At 42.6% G+C, this 24226-nt stretch overlaps 1 protein-coding gene across 4 annotated transcripts in view; it reads left to right on the top strand.

Annotated features, from left to right (window-relative positions):
- Positions 1 to 5172: 5172 nt before the first annotated feature.
- TEX10 (testis expressed 10) overlaps positions 5173 to 24226 on the top strand; it is a 40517-nt gene continuing 21463 nt past the window's right edge. The window contains exons 1-8 of one of the 4 annotated variants that reach the window (XM_044453050.1): positions 5173 to 5486; positions 7558 to 7746; positions 8622 to 9334; positions 11307 to 11553; positions 17530 to 17642; positions 20771 to 21009; positions 21457 to 21592; positions 23812 to 23987. In XM_044453050.1, coding sequence (XP_044308985.1) covers positions 7567 to 7746; positions 8622 to 9334; positions 11307 to 11553; positions 17530 to 17642; positions 20771 to 21009; positions 21457 to 21592; positions 23812 to 23987 — 1804 coding nt within the window. In that variant the 5' untranslated portion in view covers positions 5173 to 5486; positions 7558 to 7566. The other 3 variants (XM_044453042.1, XM_044453066.1, XM_044453058.1) reach the window with 3 other exon arrangements.

Below are 24226 nucleotides of genomic sequence, written 5' to 3'. Positions count from 1 at the left end.
ATGACATCAGTAACCATTATCCAGCCCCCCTTAAATCAGAGCTTTAGTCATATCTAGCATCTAACACACCTGTACAATGTCATAACTTTCCCTTCACACTTGCTTCCCTCAGCATTAGGGGGTGTTTGGTTAGGTCTCTTGCACTTTTAAAGATTATGACCAGATCATATTAGGAAGACTTTTAAAAGCGAATTTCTACTCAACCCTTTAAAAATATTTTCTGGTGGTATGGCTTACAGACAAGTACCAATGTGAATCTACAATATGTGCCAAATTTAATTTCTATATCATCCAACTGCCAAAGCGCTCTGAGCTGTACATTGCTACTTAGTGCTTGGAATATTCAAATCTGTAGACAGGCGTGGACAGGGAGTATTCTACTAGTTGCTAATATTGTCCTACTTTAAACAGGTAATTCTTAGGAGATCTAAACATTCTCTTTTATTTACAACCCAGTAAAACATTCTCTTTTATTTACAATTTCCTACCACTGCTTTTTCTTACCAGTTGGTGGCAATCTTCTTAAAAAGGGTTTTAAAAATGCTGATGGTGGTTATAATGCTGATTTTGCTTAACTGTAACAGTTAATAGCACAAGTCAGTCACACCCCCTTGTAAGTAAGAAATTCATGCATACAGGAAGGCAGATTTTCCTTCTCTCCTGCAGCCATCTACACCTCCTTAAAAGCCTCCCTTAGGAGAAAGTTCTTTCCTGAACATTGTGGAATGCTGCATGAACAGCCACAGAGAGGAGGAGGAGATAGCAAACTCTCCTGATTGACTTCCTGTATCTAATTATATGTGTGTGTAAACCCAATGACTGTTTCTTTAGAATTTAACCTGACTGTTCTTTAGAAGGCCAGATACTGAAGCTGAAATACTTTGGCTACCTAATGAGAAGGAAGGACTCATTGGAAAAGACTGTGATGCTGGGAACTATTGAAGGCAAAAGAAGAAGGGGATGGCAGAGGTTGAGGTGGCTGGATGAGGTCACTGGGGAGGTGGGTGGGCTCTGGGGGATGCTGAAGGCTAGAAGAACCTGGAGGAAAGTTGTCTATGGGGTTATGAAGAGTCGGGCATGACTTTGTGACTGAGCAACAAAACCCAATGAACTCAACAAGACTCATGTCTGGGAATGCATAAGATTCTTAAGGTGATTCTGCCTTTGGATCAAGAGTTGTTTGCACAAGGAGCAGGTTCCAGCTTTTAAATAAGTGGCAAGCTGGAGCATAGAAATTTTTAGAAGCATTTTATATTACAAGGTGGAAGGAAAAGTTTGCTTTCATAGAAGCAATAAAACAATCTGGAATATACAAACTTTTGAGTATTACATAGCTTGTGCCACCTCCACGAAATATCGAAGTGCTTCTAATAAAGTCTAATAAATGTTGAATCTTTGAACTACATTTTTTAACTATTTAAGGTGCAATCTTTGCATGTTTAGACAGAAAAAGTCTGCAAATCCTAGCATGCCCCAGACTTTTTTCCATCTAAATGTGCATGATTGCTGCCTCAGTATAGGGCTATTAGATGAAAACAATATACTGTAATCCTAAATATTCCTCTTACTTACTTACTTACTTACTTATTTAGAAAGCTTCTATGCCGCCCCATTCGCTGAAGCCTCGGGGCAGCTCACAACAATAAATAACATAATAACTATAGTTGGAGACATCCTGGCCAAAGATGTAAAATCAATAAATAATATTAACAATTAAAATGACATTTAAATAAAAAGGTCTTTGCCTGGCGCCAAAAAACAAATAATGACGGCACCAGGCGGACCTCTCGGGGAGCACATTCCATAGATTGGGTGCCACCGCAGAGAAAGCTCTCCTCCGAGTACTTACCCTCCTAATATCCTTCACGGAGGGTTCCCGGAAAAGGGCCTCTCCCGCTGATCTCAAGGGGCAGGCGGGCACATATGGACGTAAGCGCTCCTTTAGGTAACCAGGACCCAAGCCGTTTAGGGCTTTATAGGTCATCACCAACACCTTGAATTGGGCCTGGACTTCAATGGGGAGCCAGTGAAGCTGACGGAGAACTGGAGTCATGTGAACATAATGCCCAGTCCCCATCAGCAGCCTGGCAGCTCTATTTTGAACCAATTGAAGTATCCGGACCGTCTTCAAGGGCAGCCCCACGTAGAGCGCGTTGCAGAAGTCAAGTCAGGAAGTCACCAATGTGTATATCACTGTCGCCAGGCAGTCGTTCTCCAGGTAGGGACATAGCTGATGGATCAGCTGAAGCTGAAGGAAAGCGCTCCTTGCCACCGCTGTCACCTAAGCTTCCAGGATGAATCTACAGCACCTTGTCCACATCATCAGGCCTCAATAACTGAAACTCATCCATCAATTTTGGACCAGACAGCGACATTGGTATCTCCCCAGAAGCCTCTGGGTCACTAGTGGAGTCCAGCTCATGACGAATCTGAGTGATTTTCTCCCTAAAATGCTTGGCAAAGTTGTCACAGTGGGCCTTTGAGAGTGGTACCGGATCTTTCTTAGGGCCAGGATGAACCAGCCCTTGTACCACCCAAAAAAGCTTTGCCGGACGGCATTGTGAGGAAACGGAGAAGAATGTCTTTTTCGCCGCCCTCACCGCCACAGCATAGGCCCGATAATGGGCTCTTAAGTGTGTTCGGTCAGATTCATCCTGTGATTTCCTCCACCTACGCTCAACCCGCTTCATCGCCCACAATTCAGGTGTATACCAAGGGGAAGAGTGGGCTCTGCCCGGCAGTAGAGGAAGCTTGGAAGCGATCGTGTCAATAGCCCTGGGCATTTCCCATTCCATAGTTCGACCAGAGCCTCAACAGGACGACCAGACTTGTCAACCAGAAACTCCCCCAGGGCCTTCAGGAATCCATCCGGATCCATCCAGCTCCGGGGGCAGACCCACACAATCGGGTCCGCACCCTTACAGAGGGAAAGGCCACTCTCGAACACAAACCTCATGAGGAAATGATCTGACCATGACAGGGGTGTTAGACATAAATTCCTCACCCTCAGACCACCCTCTTCCTGTCCCGTCAAGAAAACCAGGTCCAGAATGTGTCCACATTCATGGGTCGGGCCTGTGACATGTTGAGATAGCCCCATGGCCGTCATGGAGGCCATGAAGTCCTGAGCCGCCCTGGACAGACCAGTCCCGGCATGGAGATTGAAGTCCCCCAGGACCAACATCCTGGGGGTCCTCAACACCAGGTCCGAGATGATCTCCGTCAGCTCAGGCAGGGAGTCTGTTGGGCAGAAGGGTGCACAGTACACCAACAGAATCCCCAATCTGTCTCGGTCGCCCAACACCAAGTAGAGGCACTCTAGCCCCAGCCTCGAAGGGACTGGAAGCCCCGTGAGGGAGATGAAGGCATGGTATACCAAAGCAACTCCCCCTCCCCTCCAGGCGTGTACGGTGCTGAACTAGATACCCAGGCGGGCACATCTGAGAGAGGCCGACATCCACCCCCTCTCCTGCCCAGGTCTCTGTTATGCAAGCCAGGTTAGCCCCCTCATCCACAATCAGGTTGTGGATGAGGGACGATTTGTTGTGGACCGACCTGGCATTAAGCAGCAGCACCTTCAGGCCCGGGGGGCGGTTGACAAGACTACCTGGAACCCTCTGACTGGGGGTAAAACCAGAAGGAGGGACAGGTGTCAACCATCTTGCCCTCCTTCTTCTATGCGGACACATTAAACCCCCACTGCTGTAACGTCCATTGCCCACAACCACCCCAATGGCAGCATCCACGCGCTCCCCAGCTAACCCAACCGTCGACTTGGCTAGGAACGACTCCATAAAAACAAAATGCAATAAAAACATTAAAACAATATAAAACTCCCTGTCTACCCCTGATATAAAATTCCACCCACCGAAAGAGTCCCTCACCAGCCCAGCCCCCGCACTGCCATGAACGGCCACAAACGGTGGCAACTGCCCTTCGGCTGCCGGTCCCAGTCCGCATCCGGCGAGTTAAGCCGGCGTCCGCCCCCATGCCCCGCCCCCAATCCGGCGTTGCTTTCACCAATGCTGGCGGGGGGGGGGCACAAGGACGGACGTAGGGAACTCACTGGCCGGCAAGATGGCGGCGCCCTCCTCAGCCGCAGTGGTGGCCCAGCATCCCCGGCCCCGGGATGGACCAATGGTAGCCGCGGAAGCAGCGTCAGCTGGCCCCTGGGCCCGGTGGTGTGCCTCAGGTCTTCTGTTGGCATGGGCTGGTGGCAGCGGCAGCAGCGGCAGGTGTTCCAGGGAAGGAGGGGCTCCGATCCAGCTCCTGCCCCAGGCTGCGCCCGGCGAGTTAAGCCGGTGCCTGCCCCCGCACCCCACCCCCAATCCGGCAATGCTCTCACTGACGCCGGTGGGGGGCTGTGCAAGGACGGACGCGGAGAACTCACTGGCCGGCAAGATGGCAGCGCCCTCCTCAGCCGCGGCAGTGGCCCAGCGTCCCCGGCCCTGGGATGGACTGGTGGTGGCCGCGGAAGCGGTGTCAGCTGGCCCCCGGGCCTGGCAGTGTGCCACAGGTCTTCTGTCAGTGAGGGTTGGAGCGGCGGCAGCAGTGGCAGGTGTTCCAGGGAGATTTACTCTTTGTGATTTATTGTTAGGTATATATGGTTAGGACAGATCTGCAAGTTTACATATTTAACATTTAGTAATTACATTGTGAACATAAGACGGGGTGGCCAAACTAAGACTTGGGAGCAGCATGCGTTTATTTTGCAGCTCGGTGCCCGCTTGCTACTCGCCGCCCACAGCCACTCCCCGCAGCTCCCCTCTTACGGTTCTCAAACATCGGACATTTACTGTATGTGGCGCTTCTGTTGAGCAAGTCTGGCCACCCCTGAAAAATAATGTCCTCTTTGTTATTCTAACATCCACAAAGATCCAAAGTGAGCGATTTCAAATCTAATAGTGATTTCAAATCTAATCTCAAATAGATCCAGATTTGAGGATGAATCTACAGTGATTTAAATGCAGTTGTGCCAGCTCCTGATGCCCGTTAAATTTTACAGCTAAAAACAGAGCCAAATGTCCAGTAGTTTATTATGCATACTGTTGTATTAACAGTTAATTGCAACCATTTGGGATATTATATAGCCTCACCATAGGAACAAGCTTGCTAAACCATGTCACGGATACTTTCCTTATTCTTCAAGGGAACTTGAACTCCTGCAGGAAGACCACAGGCGGCTGGGGACGACGCTCGTTTTTCCCTCTCTCCGGTGTTCGGGGCCAGCTCGTCGCTTCGCCCTTCAACCAAAAGCACCAGTCAGCTACGAACCTACCAAGCTGTTCCGGCAGCAGGTGTGAGTCACGTGCTGCCACGGCTTCTGCTCGTCGATAGAGCGGCGACAGCGGCGGGACTGCTTCCGGTGGTCGTGGCAAGGCCGAAGGCGCGCGGACGAGCGACCTGGAAGGAGTTCTCGAGGCCAGGAGTTGGTGCCGCGTGGGTTGTTTGCTTTCTCGCGGTGGGCGCGTGAGTACCTCCCGGAGGTTAGTAACTGCGGAGGTTGATGGGTGAAGAACGGGCTTTCCTTGACGCTCGGCTCCCGCGAGGGCTCGCCGCGTTCGCTCGGGGCGCGCTTAGCCCGGGAGGCTCCGCCCCTTCCCCTCGGTTTCTGTTCTGGAAAGCTCGTGGGGTCGTCTTCGGTACATTGCGGGGAAGGGCTTTTCCTAACCGTGCGCTGTTTGTATGCTTATTCTTTTATACCGTTCTTGTTTCTTCGGCTGTTTTTGTGTAGAACTTTTAGTACCTTCATGGTGAAGGACGGCTGGCGCTCTCCTTTTTAAATGGCGGTTGTTTCAAAAGGGGAGACTCACCACGCGAGGATAAACTTTGGGGTCTTTCTTCAGCTCTCCGTGGTTGCCAGGAGAACCCTAATATATTACGTTGCGTTTTAAAAATAACACTGTACAGAAGTCTTTTTTCTGCAGCGTGTCTTTAATGCTTGCACCTGGTGGTTGTAGTTAGTGGTGGGATAGTTGTGTTGAGATGTTGCTGTATTTTGGAGGGCAATCATTCATAGAATTTCCATAATTCAGAGAGGACTTGAAAGCACATAACAACAAGAACAACAACAAAAATTCATTTTATATATCAGAATTGCATCATATCCTTTCAAGGGGTTCAGAATATTTTATATAGAGACCTTTAGCAAATCTATCTAACAACATTCACATGAACAGTGTCACTCGGATTAGTTTGACACTGCACATCAATTTTTAAAATACAGATAATTCCCAGGTTATGGAAAAGTTCCATTCCTGAGAATGCCCTTAAGTCGAATTTGTAAGTCAGATCACATGAGTAAGCCAAATATTTGTCTTAATATAGGTATATATTTTACCTTTCTATGCATATAAAATACCCAAGAAACAGTTTAATATTTACTATATTCAGTTTAATATTCAGCTGATAAGTACGTAGGCCTGGTATCCCTTTTAATAGAAAAAGTACAGCATATTTTTACAATTTCTTTGTAGAGAATACCTCAAAACTAATGCAGTTTACTGCCTCATAAGATAGGGCTTTTAGTTTCACCTCACTGTTATAAGTATTGCTTTTAAACAGCATGCTAATGGGTGTAAACTTCTATCTTTTGGGATGGGTATCCCTAATATTATTATAGTCTTAACTTTTTCCTTCTAAGGAACTCAGGCTGGCTTACATAATTCAGCTCTTCCTTCTCTCAATTTTATCCTCATAGCAACAACCCTGTGAGGCTGGGCTTTAGAGTCTGACTGTCCCAAAATCACCCAGTTAGCTCCATGGCTAAGTGGAGACCAGAACCCAGATCTGTGTCTCAGTCCTTCACTGTTAATCACCGTACTGCATTTGTACTGTTATTTGAGTAATATCTCTGGAAAAACTTACTCAAAACTTATTAGTCTTCTAGATATCAGTACATCAAACTTTTTGATGTGGAAATGTGCAAGATATCTTTCATTGTCCTTGTATTACCTTAAACATTAAACTTACAAAGCAAGATCCTCTGTAAACTGCATTCTTGGATCAGTATTTCTTACTGTAATATGGTAACTTGAGGATCTCAGCTTGGGAAATATGTGAGATGTTACACCATAATGAATATAGTCCTGTGGTTGGATTTTCAGGTGGCTTGCACTGGAGAGTGGTGCATACACTTGAGACTTTTGTTTAGATCAAATTGTGGATCCTGATCATAATGACCCCGTCTGCACATAATGACAATTTCTGGCTTGTTTAACCTGAGTAGCACTGAGAGAGCATGCAGTCTCCCATGTGCTTGTTCCTTTACTTCCAGTTAGCTCTGGTGAGCCCTGTTCCCGGGTTGCTACGAGGATATTTGAAACTGAAACTTTGGATTGTTTTTTTCCCTTAACATCGTACAGTTTATTCAACAATCACCTATGTTTAAACAGCTCAGATATTGTTATGTGTGAACTGGGTCACTGAACATTTGAGTTAACTCTGATTTTAAATATTACATATTCTAAATGATTCTCTTGTTTGCTCATTCTAGTTTCATGTAAATTGTTTTTTCTTAAGCATATTTGTTCAACTGTTTTTGTTTTGTTTTTGCAGAGTGTGAAAATGACAAAGAAAAGGAAGCATCAAGAGGATTTTCATAAGGTGAAACTAAAAGTTGGAAAAAAGAAGCCTAGACTAGAAAATGCAACTGTTACAAACTTCAAGACAAGGTCCATACATCTTCCTGAGCAGCTTAGAGAGGATGGAATACTGCCAACAAATAACAGGAAACTTAACATAAAGGTATAGAGAAATGCTACTTTGTGTGCCAAGCAGTTACTGTTTTAATTTGTATTCATGGCCACCTATAAGACCAGTTTTAATAAAAGATATGGTAAGCTTTTGTAATACTACAGCATAGTAATGAAACTGCTAGAAGGCACAAAGTCATCAATGTAACTATCTAGACTACTAGATATGTAGGTAACAGTGTAAAAACCCTTTCTTCATTATAACTTTGACATTATTGTTAAATTAAAACAGTAAGGCTTCATGTCAGTGAATTAAAATTTGTAGAATTAGGCAGTTTACCATGGGTTCTCTTTGGGTGATGATTATATCTAGACCAGCTCTCCTTACATTACACTGTTTTCCTAGCCTACAGTCATGCCATCTGAAAACATGAAGCCCTATTTTCTCTGTCGATTCTGGTGCCTTTAATCTTTCTTTCCAGCTTTTCCTTTCTTTGTCTACTTGCCGATGTTGCTTTTCTTCATGCTAGTCTTTCCAGTTGCTGCCACATTAAGGTACTCTGGCCATTTCATCTTTCAATTTTAGGAAACTATCTGAATGTTAATAGCCGCTTATTCTCAAGGCTTGTGAGGATTTCCTCCTAACTATACATAGCAATGAGCTGGGTTTTTTTCCCTTCTTTTTTTACATTTTGAGGTTTTCATTTTGGTGTGCTCTAAATAATAGGCTTTTTCATGTTTACAAATCTTTCTGCAAGAAATGGTTGGGTAGAAGGTAATTTTCATTGTTTTCTGTTAAATATGTAGTTACTGTAATGAAGAAATATGGAACATTTTAAGTATTCATATATCAACAGATTGGTCTTTGAAAGTTTATTATGAAATAATAGCTGAAGTTATTACTAACAGATAAATTATTTCTTCTAGGATCTACTTTCGCAAATGAACCACTATAGTGCAGGAGTTAAGCAAAGTGCACTTTTTGGACTCAAAGAGCTGTTGTCCCAGTATCCATTCATAATTGATGCACACCTTTCAAATATATTGAGTGAACTAGCAGCTGTGTTTACAGACAAGGATTCCACTGTACGAGCTGCAGCAATCTGTCTCCTTCAATTCTTGGCTCCAAAAATACGAGCTGAGCACATCTCTCCATTTTTTCCTTTAGTGAGCGCCCACCTCTCCAGTGCCATGACTCACATCAGTGAAGGAATTCAGGAGGATTCTTTGAAGGTATTGGACATTCTGTTGGAGGAATACCCCACTCTCTTGATGGATCGCAGTAGTGTGTTGTTGAATAACTTTGTAGAGCTTATTTCTCATCAGCAATTGTCCAAACAACTGAAGAATAGAGAGAAAACATGTTGGATGCTGTCTGTTAATCCTAATCGTAGGGTAACTTCCCAACAGTGGAGGCTGAATGTATTGGTCAGGCTCCGAAAGTTTCTTCAGGTGCTTGTGGAAGGATCTAGTGAATTAGAAACTGACAGTGAAGGGCTACACGAGCAAAATTGCAGTCTACAAGTACAAAAGAACTCCTTGCATGTTAATTGGCAGGAACATGCCAGTGGCCAACAACACATCCAGTTGTATGAAAATAGTGGTTTACACCCCAGAACAAATTCTTCATTCAGCCTGAGGTAAGAAACTGTATGCTTACAATCTATCTGAGGATTCATATTTTGTGGTTGTTGTGACCAGATGAAGCAGTTGCTGCTGAGCATGGCAATGTAGTGAAGGTGATGACAGCAGTTTGTTACAATCCTTTTTAGTTAATCTTGACTGAAGATTTTCTCTAGTAATTGTTTGAGGATGCTGAAGATTAAGCATGTATTTTGAAGTTAGTGTTTCTCCTTAAAGGGGCAAACAGTTTTCTATATATTCTTGTTTGATATTTGGCACTCCCCCTGAGAACACTTGTATGATCCCAGTTCTTCCTTCAAATCTCTCCTTAAGAATGCTCGCCTTCATCAGTTATTAGTTTAACCTCTTAGTATCCATGCCCAACTTTGAATATGCCCAAATAACTACACTTGCTTGCATTCACCTCTTAGTCTGTTGCTATTTCCTTTCTTGTTTTTTACTATGTCTGAAATTTAATGATAATTTCCTGTTTTGTTTGCTAGTTAATTCAGTACCAAGAACTGTATATGAATAAGTGAATGCATTGATTTACTAATTACATTTCTACTGCACCCATCACTCAAAGGCTCCCTGGTTGAAGTTTTAAATTATCTCCTAAACCATCAAAGACTTGATTATTAAAACATAAAATAAAGCAATCCATACCAGTGTAGTTGTATGGTCTCACTGAAAACTGTCTACAAAGAGAGAGAAGGATTACACTTAATTAAATACATATACATGTAAGGTATTTATGAACCTCTTGGGAACAAATTTTATAGTACACAGGCCACTGTTAGAAGGACATGTTTTGCATCTTGCTAAGCTGGGTGGAAGCTGAAGATTACCTTTGAGTATCTTAGCAAGTATGCAGGCTCTGCAGTTCAAGGGAGACCCAGAAGCTGACAAGCAGCCAGTTCCACTGCAGCAGAACAGACTTCATATGTCTTAATTACCGTATTCTCTGAAAGTTCCAGGCACACTGTAAGACAACCCTAGTCAGTGCCCGTTGCATTACCCAGTCATTACAGTGAAATCGTAATCAAGTTCTGCTGCATCTAGGGTGAAGCAAGTGCTGTCTTGAGTGGTGGCAAATGGTTTTTTTAAAGCTATGAAAAATATTCGAAGTGCTCAGTACATGACTCTTCATGCAGAATGAGAGGACAGGTCCTAGTTTCAAGGGCTTACAATCTAGAGATTAAAGAGAAACAGTGTGGGGTGGGATATATGTGGTGATGTAAGTAAAGGAAGGATATGCAATTTCCATTATGTATACTTAGAACTGCAGGTGGCGCAGTGGTTTAAACCGCTGTGCTGCTGGGCTGGTTGATCGAAAGGTCGCCAGTTCGAATCTGCACAACGGGGTGAGTTCCTGTTGCTCTGTCCCAGCTCCTGCCAACCTTGCAGTTTGAAAGCATGCAAATTCAAGTAGATAAAAAGGTACCACTTCGGTGGGCAGGTAACAGTGTTCTGTGCACTTTGGTGTTTAGTCATGCCGGCCACATGACCACGGAGACTGTCTGCGGATAAACGCTGGCTCCCTCGGCTAGGAAACGGAGATGAATACCGCCCCCTAGAGTCAAGCATGACTGGACTTAATGTCAAGGGGAAACCTTTACCTTTATACTTAACTTAGAACAGGTATTGGGATGAGTTTGGGATGTTTGTACATTTGATAGCATCAACTTTTGTCTTTTTCCATGTGGCAGCTGGAACCTATGGGGAAAATCAGTGAAAGTCTAGCTTGAGCATGAGACTTTTCACATTCCTGTTCACTTGTAAATTATCCTGGGTCAATAACCTACTTCACAATATTTTTAAGGATTAAAAAGGAGGGAGTTGTTTGCCCCTCTGAACGTTGCCCAGCATTTAATCCTACTAAGGATTAAAACAAGTCACAATAGCTTATTTTGATCTTGCAGACCAGGTCTTTCTGTGTAGTAGTTTTGTGAGAATAAGGTAAAAGCACCTTTGGTCTTTGTTTCTTAGGTCTTTGGTGAGCATCACAGGCAGCATCGAAAAAGGTTTGTCATCTACTGACAACTTGAAAGAATTTATTCAGATAATAATTCCATTGCTCCTTGATTGTTGGATTGAAGCATCTCCTACACAAGTTGCTGCTCCCATTCTTGGACATCTTTCGGAACCTGGATCTCGACAACTTATGGAACAAGTACTCAGTATCATACACCTGTTGTGGAAGCTTGCAAAGCACAATGAAGATTCAAATGAAATGGTGAGAGGATAAAACTGTTCAAATAGGATGGGTATGGCAAGTTAATAATGCACTACTAGTTCACTCACATAATGAACACTCCCTTTTGTTGTTAGTCACGAAGTCACGTCCAACCCATCGTGACACAATGGACAGCATTCTTCCAGGCCTGCCTGTCCTCCACGATCCCCCGGAGTCCACTTAAGCTCAGACAGACTGCTTCAGTGACTCCATCTAGCCACCTCATTCTCTGCTGTCCCTTTTGCTGTCAATTGTTCCCGGCATTAGGCTCTTCTCCAGGGAGTTCTTCCTTCTCATTAGGTGGCCAAAGTATTTGAGTTTCATTTTCAGTATCTGGACTTCTAAAGAGCAGTCAGGGTTGATCTCCTCTAAGACTGACTAGTTTGATCTCCTTGCGGTCCAAGGGACTCGCAGGAGTCTCCTCCAGCACCACAATTCAAAGGCCTCAATTCTTCAGCGCTCAGCCTTCCTTATGGTCCAGATTTCACAGCCATACATTGAAACTGGGAAAACCATAGCCTTGAGTATACGCACTTTTGTTGGCAGTGTGATATCTCTGCTTTTTAGTATGCTGTCTAGATTTGCTGTAGCTTTCCTCCCAAGGAGCAAGCATCTTTTAATTTCTTGGCTGCAGTCCCCATCTGCGGTGATCTTGGAGCCCAGGAAAATAAAATCTGTCACTACCTCCATTTCTTCCTCATCTATTTGCCAAGATGTGAGAGGACCGGATGCCATGATCTTTGTTTTCTTAATGTTGAGTTTCAAGCCAACTTTTATGCTCTTCTCCTTCACCCACATCAAGAGGCTCTTTAGTTCCTCTTCCCTTTCTACCATTAGAGTGGTATCATCTGCATATCTGAGGTTGTTGATATTTCTCCCAACAATCTTAATTCCAACTGGTGATTCATCTAGCTTCGCCATTCTCATGATGTGCTCTGCATATAAGTTAAATAGGCCGGACAACAGTATGCAGCCTTACTGAACTCCTTTCTCAATTTCGAACCAATCAGTGGTTCCATGTCCAGTTCTCACTGTTGCTTCTTGACCTGAATACAGTTTTCTCAAGAGACAAATAAGATGGTCTGGTACTCCCATCTCTTTAAGAACTTGCCACAATTAGTTGTGATCCACAAAATCAAAGGCTTTGGCATAGTCAATGAAGCAGAAGTAGATGTTTTTCTGGAACTCCGTAGCTTTCTCTATGATCCAGCGTATGTTGGCGATTTGATCTCTAGTTCCTGTGCCTCTTCGAAACCCTGCCTTTAGTTCTGGTAGTTTTCGTTCCACATACTGCTGGAGCCTAAGCTTGTAGGATTTTGAGCAGGGGTCCTCAAACTTTTTAAACAGGTGGCCAGTTGAAAGGTGCCAGCTGTGGGCGTGGGCAGGGGGCGTGGGCCAGGGTTGGGGGGGTGTGCGCGCGCAGTGAGGCAGGGGCGTGGGTGCACAGATTTTGTTTTCTCCGAGCGAGTCCAAAATGATCTTGCCAGCAAGCTGATGCCTTGCCATGTGCATGATGAGGCGCTGGCTTGCTCACAAGGAGATCGTTTTAGACTTGCTTGGAGAAAACGATCTCCTTGTGAGCAAGCCGGCGCCTTGTCACGCCTGTGCAACTAGTCCAAAACCTCCATGGTGGGCCGGATAAATGGGCATGGCGGGCTAGATCTGGCCCATGGACCATAGTTTGAGGACCCATGTTTTTGAGCATAGGATTTTGCTAGCATGTGAACTGTGTGCAGTGGTGTAGTAGTTTGAACATTCTTTGGCATTGCCCTTTGGGATTGAAATGTAAACTGACCTTCTCCAATCCTGTGGCCACTGTTGAGTTTTCCAAATTTACTGGCATATTGAGTGTAGTACTTCTACTGCATCATCTTTTAGGATTTTGAATAGCTCGGCTGAAATACTGTCTCCTCCACTAGGTTTGTTGTTGCTCAGACTTCCAAAGTCCCATTTGACTTCACATTCCAGGATGTCTGGCTTGAGGTCAGCAACCACCCCATCCCTTCATATTTCGAATTTTCTTGAAGAGATCTCTAGTCTTTCCCATTCTGTTGTTTTCCTCTATTTCTTTACACTGGTCATTTAAGAAGGCATTCTTATCTCTTCTAGCTAATCTCTGGAATTCTGCATTCAGTTGGGTGTATCTTTCCCTTTCTCCCTTGCCTTTCGCTTCCCTTCTTTCCTCAGCTATTTGTAAAGCTTCCTCAGACAGCCATTTTGCTTTCTTGCATTTCTTTTTCTTTGGGATGGTTTTAGTTGCTACCTCTTGTACAGTGTTGCAAACCTCCGTCCATAGTTCTTCAGGCACTCTGTCTATCAGGTCTAATTCCTTAAATCTATTTGTCAGCTCTACTGCATATTCATCAGGAATATGATTTAGGTTGTACCTGAGTGGCCTAGTGCTTTTCCCTACTTTCTTCAATTTAAGCCTAAATTTTGCAACAAGAAGCTCATGATCAGCTCCACAGTCAGCTCCTAGTCTAGTTTTTACTGACAGTATAGAGCAGACCTGGGCATTGTACGGCCCGCGGGCCACATCCGGCCTGATGGCTGACCCTGACTGGCCCGCATGAGGTCACTGGCAAATTAAAAGTCAATGCAAATATATATCGTTGTAATATAGATGCAAGCAATACAACTGCACTGCTTTTATTTTGAAGGATCTGGTGAATTGAATTGAATTGAATTTATTGCTTTTCATGTAATGTTAATGTTAATGTTTTTGTGAATATTCATTAAATAGTGTTGTTCTGTGCTCCTCATTTTCATTGTAGCATTGTAATGTTTCATTTACTGTTTTTATAGAGAGATATATTGAGCAGAGCTGTAAGTGTATTGGTCCGGCCCTTAACAACTGTCAAAGTTTCTCATGTGGCCCCATAGGAAAGTTAATTGCCCACCCCTGGTATAGAGCTTCTCCATCTTTGGCTGCAGAGTACATAGTCAATCTGATTTCTATACTGACCATCTGGTGATGTCCATGTGTAGAGCTGTCTCTTGGGTTGTTGGAAAAGTGTGTTTGCTGTGACCAGCGTGTTCTCTTGACAACATTCTGCCAGCCTTTGCCCTGCTTCATTTGGTTTGCCCTGCTTCATTTGCCCTGCTTCATTTGGTACTCCAAGGCCAAACTTGCCTGATATTCCGGTTATCTTTTGGCTTCCTACTTTAGCATTCCAATCCCCCATGATAATAAGGACATAATTTTTTGGTGTTAATTCTAGAAAGTGTTGTAGGCATTCATAGAACCGGTCAACTTCAGCCTTTCAGCATCAGTGGTGTAGATTTGGACTACTGTGATGTTGAATGGTTTGCCTTGGATTTGAATGGAGATCATTCTGTCATTTTGGGGAATGTATTCCAGTAGTGCTTTTCCTACTCATTTATTGACTATGAAGGCTTCTCCATTTCTTTTGAGAGATTCTTGCCTGCAGTAGTATACCTGATGGTCATCTGAATTAAATTCACCCATTCCTGTCCATTTTAGTTCGCTGATTCCTAAGATGTCACTGTTCAGTCTTGTCATCTCATGTTTGACCACGTCCAGCTTGCCTTTGATTCATAGATCTTACATTCCAGGTTCCTATGGAATACAGAACTTTACAGCGTCAGACTCTTCTTTCACCACCAGATATATCCGTAGCTGAATGTCCTTTCTGCTTTGACCCAGTCGCTTCATTCTTTCTGGCACTACAAGTACTAGCCCTCTGCTCTTCCCCAGTAGCATATTGGACACCTTCCGACCTGAGGGGCTCATCTTCCGGCGTCCTATCTTTTTGCCTTTTGGTACTGTCCATGGGGTTTTCATGGCAAGGGTACTGGAGTGGTTTGTCATTTCCTTCTCCAGTGGATCACGTTTTGTCAGAGCTCTCTGCTATGACCTGTCCATCTTGGGTGGCCCTGCACGGCATAGCTCATAGCTTCATTGAGCTACACAAGCCCCTTCACCACGACAAGGCAGTGATCCATGAAGGGGGAACACTTACTATGGAGTTGTTATGTTATGCAAATCTAGTGAGTATTCACTAGATTTACATAATTTAACAACCCCATAGTAACGGTTGCATATTTGAAGCAGCATTCTCATACAGTTATCACATCATATGAACAAACCCAGTATTTGTAAAAAGAGTGGTCTAGTCTTGAGGGTATGGTGGACAATCCCACCTCTGGAGTTTCTTATGTTTTTTGTATTTGTGCTTGTATTTCAGGGCTAAAGGAAATCTGCCAGTATAACTCAAGAGTTTGACAAGCTGATTCTTCTCCGCTGCCTTTCCAGTCCTCTTAGAATAATATAAAAGCATCTAGTAGCCTGGTCTAAGAGGCCCAGACATGAGTAGGGCATCAACACTAGAGACAAGTTGAGCTATTAAACATTTGGTTTATTAAGGGCATATTTTGTACATAACAAATAATTTACCTTGATGTTTTCAAAACAGTTCACATTTTAAAGCTCTGAAAAATATTTAATTTGCTTAACATACAATATACTGACAATTCTTAGTTACTTAAGAGACAGATTTGCTGATACAAGCTTATTATGCCCTTTTAAACTTCATCCAAATTTATTCCAGTCAAACTTGCCTGCAACCAAGTCCAGCTTTTCTATATAATAGTCATCTACCATGAACAGTTCTCCAGTTGTACCCTTGACTGCCTGGTTCTTTTATCATATTTTTAATGGCAGCTTGTGTAGCCTCTTTCTGGTAAGATATTAGGACAACCCCCTAACATGATACAACTTCTTGCTCCCTACTTGTCACATTTTCTACCTATGTATTGTGATCAGACAGTAAATAAATAGCTTGAGACATTAGCTATTAACTTTTCAGATTTCTCTTTTGCCTTTTAGCAATTTATACATGATCCAGCAGACTATGTGTCACCTGTCTAACCACGAACTGTCAGGCTTTCTACCAACTGCCATTTCTTGGTAGTTCTCTTCCACCTAGCTAGAACCCCTGGCTAAGCAAAATTGAACTTGCTTCATCCAGGTATAGTCCAAACATACTCTAAGGGTATCTTTCCTGTACCACAGAACCCCAAACAACTGCTATGCAGGCCTTTGACAGTAACAAAGTAAGATCTCAGGCCTGCTCAGATACAATACAGCCTTTTAGAAGCTGTACAAAAGCAGTTATATAAATGGTGTTTACAGGGGTTTGTGGGAAATCTTGGTTAGGTTTTTTTGGACAAGTTTTCTTTTAAAAACTGACAAATAGCCTTTTCTTGGATTAGATATCTGACTTTCTGAAAAGTTGACATTTCTTCAAAACTTGATTTCTGATAACTGAAGGGCCTCATTTATTCGGCTGTAATGCTTAACTACACTCATCACAAGCACTATCAGATGCTTGGAAAGTGCTGATTTTTTTCCTTCCCTAATGTTTTGAGCTGAGTGGTGTGAAAGCATGAGGATTCCTGGGATTGAATCATTAACTCCTTTGGCTGAAGCTGAGCTATGTGAAGCAGTAGGTTCTTGGGCCTATGAAGCACCTTGAGATAGTGACTTAGACATGCGTAGTATTAGCTTCTGCAGTGAACAGACAGCACAAAGCCTCTGGATTAGTATGGCATTCTGCTTTTGTCTGGGCAACAGGGCAGTAACTTCTGCTTACCATTCTGGCCCCAGTAACAGACAACAAGGATCATGGACTGGATCTTTATGTCCCTTGTTTGGTTTAAATATCATGTGAATGAGAATATAAATATGTACCCTGCAACAGATTTGTTGAGGAGACTTCTGTGCCTTCTTTCCTCCCTTCACCCTTGCTACTGTTAGTGCTAAAAAGTGTCACTTTCTTGTAAATAATGGGAATCATTGCACTACTACATGTAAGTCTTAAATAATGGAAATAGTCTGTGAAAACATGTCCATTATGAACATGTTGCCTTTCATAAAGCTGCTAGCAACAACTGCTTAGAGAATATTATCACCTTGGCTTATTTGTCTCTTGATTTGTGGTGTTTTTCTAATAGGAAGTGTGGCTTCGAGCAAATTACTTAATTGATTTCAAGCATCATTTCATGTGTCATTTTCCTTACTCTTTCCAAGAAATGAACAAGCACAGAAAGAAAGATTCCTTGAAAAGGTATGGATGAAGTTCTTAAAAAGGTAATGGAAGTCAGAGTAGAGTAGTTCTCTGTTCCAATAATTAGATTACAATGCAATTTTCTAAGCTTCCATAATCATAGCAGCTGTAGAACATCTTGGGATGACAGTGGAGAGTACCCAATAATTGGACGGTTAGAATGCATTTTTCTTCACAAGAAATAAGAGCCAGATGAACCTGATAACTGATACTTCAGTTAACAGTGACTAGCTACTGAGAGAAGGCTTGAACCATTGGAATGGAAAACTGAATTATGCATTCAGCAGTTTCTCTAGTAGTATAACCTTAAATCATCCTCACTTGAATGTGCCATTAAATTGCGGTTTGGGACTGAACTACACTAAAGACTTATATTCATGTGATTCTGCCTTCCTGCTGCTCCTCCCGCCCCCACCAACACATACACATACAGCATGCCATTAAAAGAACATTAGAATTTTTGCCTTCCATTTGATTAACTCCAGCTTGCTATGGTCTGATCCTGGGCAAACTTCAGTTCATGTTGATCTTGTAGATTTTATTTATTTAAAGTCCGGGCCCAATTCAAGGTGTTGGTGATGACCTATAAAGCCCTAAGCGGCTTGGGTCCTGGTTACCTGAAGGAGCGCTTGCATCCATATATGCCCAGCCGCCCCTTGAGATCGGCGGGGGAGGCCCTTCTCCGGGAACCCTCTGTGAAAGAAATTAGGAGGGTGGGTACTCAGAGGAGGGCTTTCTCTGCGGTGGCGCCTAAGTTATGGAACGCGCTCCCCAGAGAGGTCCGCCTGGCGCCGTCGTTATTTGTTTTTCGGCGCCAGGCGAAGACCTTTTTATTCAAGTGGCATTTTAACTGTTAACATTATTGGTTTTATCTGGCCAGGGCGGCTTATTTTATACTGTATTGTTGTATTTTTAATTTAATATTTATATTTTTAATTTATATTATAACTATTTTTAACTTAGTGATGTGAGCCGCCCTGAGGCTCCGGCGAATGGGGAGGCACAAAAATGTTTTAATAAATAAATTTATTTATTTATTTATTTATTTATTTATTACATTTATATTGCCACCCAATTGTGCCACAGCACCTCTGGGTGGCTCACAACAAGAGATAAAAACACAATAAAAACATAATAAAAACTATAACACATTAAAAACTATGGCTTTTAAACTTTAACTATGGCTTGTTGAAACAAGCAGACTTCAAACAACAATGTATGAAAATGATTACTTTCAAATACAAACAATTAGGATTAGACATATTTTAGGTTGAAATTTTTTTTTTTTTAGGTTGAAATTTTTTTAGACATATTTTAGGGTTTGGATGACATACCAAATGCATACTAAATTGCATTTAATCCAGTATGCAGATTTCCCCTACCTGGTGTTCTCTAAATAATTTGGACTCCAACTCATGTCATCCCTAACTATTGGTCATATTGACTGGAACTGATGGGAGTTGTAGTTTAGGACAACTGGAGCGTTCAAGATTGGAAAAGTCTTCTAAAATGGAAGCCTCTTTATGGCTTATTCTTGTAACACTAAACTGTTTTGGAACATAAGAATATAAGAAAAGCCATGCTTGGTCAGACCCAAGGTCTGTCTAGTCCAGCACTCTGTATATCCAGTGGCAAACTAGCTGCCCACAGGATCCTTCAAGCAAGATGGGTGCAAGACCTCCTTCTGTCCAAGGTCCTCAGCAACTGGTGTACGCAGGCATGCCATCTCTGGTAAAGGTAGTAAGGCTAGTAGCTGCTGATAGCTGCCTCCCTCATGTGCCACAGTCATCTACCCCGTGCTCTCCTGTTCAGTGTTGTGTTCATAAGGGCATGATCATGAAAATGTACCCTACAACAAGCTGATTGAGTTAGAGCAATTTAGTGCTGTACTTACTGCCTCCAAAGCATTGTTAATAGAGGGAAGATAGCCAGTACCTGATACTTAGGTAAGCTGCCTGTGAACATAGAAGTTCAATTTACTTATCAAGGCTAATACCAGTTCACTTTCTCTACATCAATTTGCCAAATTATTTTGAAAAGCTATCTAAAGTTGTAGCCATCATCACTATATCATTTACTATTAAAACTTGTTAAAACTGCTCTGACCTGCCATTACTTTTATATGTTGAAATCTATACAGTGGTGCCTTGGCCTCCGAATGCCTCAGTTCATGGCCAAATTGGGTCGCAAAAAAAAATTTCATAAAAATTTTGACTCAGGTTGTGAAGTCTACATTGGGCGGCAACCACAATTGCGGCCATCTCCCCCCCTCCCGAGCGGGGAGATGGCTGCAGTCGTACTGGGGGCGGGGGGGGGGGATGGCTGAGATCGCGCCTGTCTTTCCTGCAGGGGCGCAACCCCCGTCTTTGCCCCCCCCCCCCCCCACCAGGTTGTTCCCCCTCCCCCCCCCCCCCAGTGGGGCCGGAATTTGCCCCCGTCCCCCCCCCCCCCCCCAGTGCGCTGGGATGACAGGTGTGATTGCGGTCGTGCATGGGGAGGGAGATGGCCACGCTTGTGCTCAGGGTGCGGAGGGGAGATGGCCATGATCTTTGTTGTCCTTTGTCACTTGCTTCACATTTTTCTGATTAAAAAAATTGTTACAGAATGGATTAACCTTATTTACATTAAACCTTATGGGGAAATTTCACTTGGCTCATGACCAATTTGGGTCATGACCAGAGTCCTGGAATGGATTAAGTTCGTGAGCCAAGATAGCACTGTATTTAGACATTTAAGGGATGGGAATAAGATGTTTTTGTGTGAGTAAAGCTTAAATCCACAAAATATTAAACATCAATTCATGCAGACACATGATTGCATGTCTTCCTGCTCCCACTCCCTCTATAAAAGCATAGACCGAATCAAACACGGAAGTGATACTTGTCACTTAGAGCAGCTGCTGCAAATACCACACCTCTGTTTTTCCTGATTGTTGCTGAGCATATGTTGTAATTGACTCTGTTGACTTTAGAGCACATGCCCTCTTGAAATCTCCATATAAGTGTTAAGAGTGTTCTGAAAGATTTCTTTACAGTACTGGGAATGGTTTATATTGTTACATAAATTTGAAGTATTAAAATTTAATGTCAGTTTTCATAAAATATTTCTATTCTTTGTCTTTCATTTAGCAACAAGTACTGTATGACATCTTCAAACAATGTTGACCATCTCTTGTTAAATTTAACCTTATGCGAAATCATGGTTTCACTAGCAAGTGTTTCAACACTGCAGATGGATTATCAGTGGCTGGATATGATTAGGAAGTTTGTGATAGAGACACTTCAGGATGGTTCTAAGTTAAATAGTAAACAGTTGACTAAATTGCTCAGAGTGGCTTGGAGACTTTTACAGATACAAATAAACAAAGGTAAGTTTTACTGAATACATGCAATCTTTATATAAGTCTTAGATTTTACATTGTGCTGGGCTGTGTTAAGTCCTTTTTGCAGGAAAATTCAGAAGTGGAGTACAGCAGCTTTGTTTTGGTACAAATGTAACATTACTTCATTTTCTAGCCAAAAGAAATGTCATTTGGGCATCGTCTCTCAGTTTCAGACCTGACAATGGTGCCAAACCAGAACTCACAATAATGCTTCTTAGAAGCAGGCTTTCAAAAAAAAACAGGGCAGTACTACACAGTGTTCTTCTGTTTTCTTAAGTATAATTTTGAATCAGTCAGGATTATATTTACATACACTGGCAGAAATGTTTGAGTTGGTATTTTTTTATGTGAGTAGATTTTTCTGTTGATTATGGTACTTCAGTACTTTAATGTCATGGGGAAATATTTACCTTTTTTTTTCTTTCATTGTAGTGGCAACAGAGACACTAATGAAAGCAGTATATACACTTTACCAGCAAAAAGGCCTTCCTTTCCCTGTTCGCACATTGCTTTTGAAATTTTTTAGCAATATTTATCAAAAGGAAGAGTTGAACCCTCATACAAACAGGTAACTATTTCTTCATTTCAACATTTTGTTGAATGCTGCAAAATGTAAGTTAGGATTTTTCTTGAAATTTAGATGAAGCTTTTGAGAACATGACTTGAGCTAACTGCAAATTGAACTTTTGCATATATCCATTCTCATACTTGCATCTGGATTTTCTGGAAAAGAGGCATTAGACTAAAATTATTGAACAACTTAAATATTTTTAAACTGGACTCTTAGAAGCACAGAAAATAGCTCAGACTACTCCATTCATGAAGTCAGGGCATTTCTTGCCCAAGAAAGAGCAGACAGATCACCAATACTACACTGAAAGAGCCGAATTAATGAGGAAGGAACAGTTGTTCCTTGCTGAATCCTCAATTCTTGAACCAAGATTTTCTTCCTGCTTTGCTCTTGTGTTTTCTCCTTCCCACACTTCATGCTTCCTTGGCTTAATTTTCAATATGGATGGTATTTTGGTTTGTTTATATGTCTTAACTGATTGTGTGTGCAGCTTTAAGCCACTGCAGAAAAATGCAAATAGTATATATTTATTTAGCATATTTCTAGGCCATCCATCACTTTAGTCTCTGGATGGCTTACAATAAAATCTATAAATACAGCATACATATCCCAAACAATAATAAATTAGATATCCTACAACTGAAATATAAAATTAAAATAAGTTAAACAGATAAAATAGTTTTATTAATTAAAAGCTGTTAACATTAAAATATTGGTTGAATAAAAAGGTCTTGACCTGATGCCGAAAAGCATATAATGATGGCGCCAGATGGACTTCTCTAGGGAGCGCTTTCCATAGCTGGGGTGTCACCACAGAGAAAGCCCTCCTTTGAGTATTCTGTCTTCTGCTCTCCTTCAAGGAGGGTTCCCAGAGGAGAGCCTCTGCTGCAGATCTTAGGGGTCAGGAGGGTATATAGGGGAAAAGACGTTCCTTTAGGTATCCTGGTCCCAAGCTGTTTAGGGCTTTATAGGTCATAACCAGCACCTTAAATTGTGCCCAGACTTCAATGAGAAGTCAGTGGAGCTGATAGAGGACCGGAGTTATGTGAGAATAACAACCAGTCCCCAACAGCATCCTGGCAGCTCTATTTTGCACCATCTGAAGTATCCTTGGGCTCCAGTCAAGTTAGATTTTTAAAAACTTAACCTGAAGCAGAGATGTAGGACAGTAGTTTGGGCTTGGTTTAGCTCTCTGGCTTTATTCCCAGTAGCCTCCACCATCTTCCAAGCAAGAGATACTTTGGCTGTAGGTACTACTGCTCTGGCCCATTTGGAAATCTTTCCCAGGCACTCTCCTTACCAGTCAAATGTTACTGTTGTCCCCAGGCACAAGTGGAGTCCTCCTGGGACTGTTCCTCCCTATGTCCCTTCCCATTGTCCAGATAAGCCTTATCAATTATAAGACTGGCAAAGTTGAAAAGGCTCATTCCTGGTCCTTCGATTTTGATGCATTGTTTTTCCTCATCACTGAGAGTTCACTGCATTATATACTGCTGCTAAATCTCCCAGTGCAGATCCACATTGTTGTCTTTCTCACCGGCACGTTCAAGTTTCCTTTCCACCTCCAATGTCTGAACAAGAGTGCCACTGTAGCAGCACTGTGTGTTGCTTTTTGCCTCCTGGTTCTTTCCTCACCATAGATAATTGGATTATTTTTCCTATGTTCTCCTCTCCCCCCTGAGGGCCTGACTTACCACTCACAAAGTTTCCTCTGGTAAGCAAGATCACAGTTGCCATGTCACTGATAAAGCAAACAAGGAAAAGCTAAAGAACTTCTATTGTGAGTGAGCAGCTAGTGAAAGACCAGGAGCAATGGAAAGCTGTACTTCAGGTGATTGGGAACAGCCATTGGCCCTCCGGCCATGCAAGAATGTGCTTGAAATTACATTTTGTCCATTAAAGTGGTAGATGTCTTCATGGCAGATGCCAGCAGGCAGCAATCATGCCTTTCTCCCCACCAAATCTAAATAGAATAATGTTATATCACAGTATCATTCCATGGAAAAGAAGAAGAATGGCCACCAAGAGGATTGTTGCCACAACAGAAATAGAATATAAAGTTAAGGAGGAATCTAAGAAGGAAAACCTGTAGTGATATGCACCCCCTTTCAACACCAAGCCAAATTGAGAAAAACCCTATGAAATTTGCTACAGGAAAATCCCCCTAAATTGACTATATTTCTCCTACCTCTTTTTCCCACTTCCATGTGATCTAGAAGCAAAAGTAAAGTATTATCTCGTTGGCTGGCTGGTCTGCCTCAGCAACTTGTTCTTCTTGGCTTGAAAAACCCTGAGCTTTCAGACCATTTGATTGATATTATCTATTCTGCTGCATCTCGGGCAAACAAAGGAATCCTGCAAAGTTTACAGGCTGCTGCTCCTCGGATTTATGGTAACTTCTTTGCGGAATTTCTAGAGAGACAGCTGTTGCAGCAAAAACAATGGTATCTTGTCACCTTAAAAACTAACCAGGTTACTACAGTGCTAATTTCAGTGGTTTATATTAAAAGTGTGTGGGGGTTTATATCTGAAAAAGCCCACATACTGATTTTTATGTTTTTGCTATGTGAATAAAGATTCTAACAAGCCATCGTGGGAGTTCTGTTGTTTGGAAGCTAAAAATTCCTGTGC

Source organism: Varanus komodoensis, unplaced genomic scaffold (assembly GCF_004798865.1).
Source record: "Varanus komodoensis strain SLA01 unplaced genomic scaffold, ASM479886v1 scaffold10, whole genome shotgun sequence".
NCBI lineage: Eukaryota > Metazoa > Chordata > Lepidosauria > Squamata > Varanidae > Varanus > Varanus komodoensis.
This window is presented reverse-complemented; position numbering and strand designations above follow the sequence as displayed.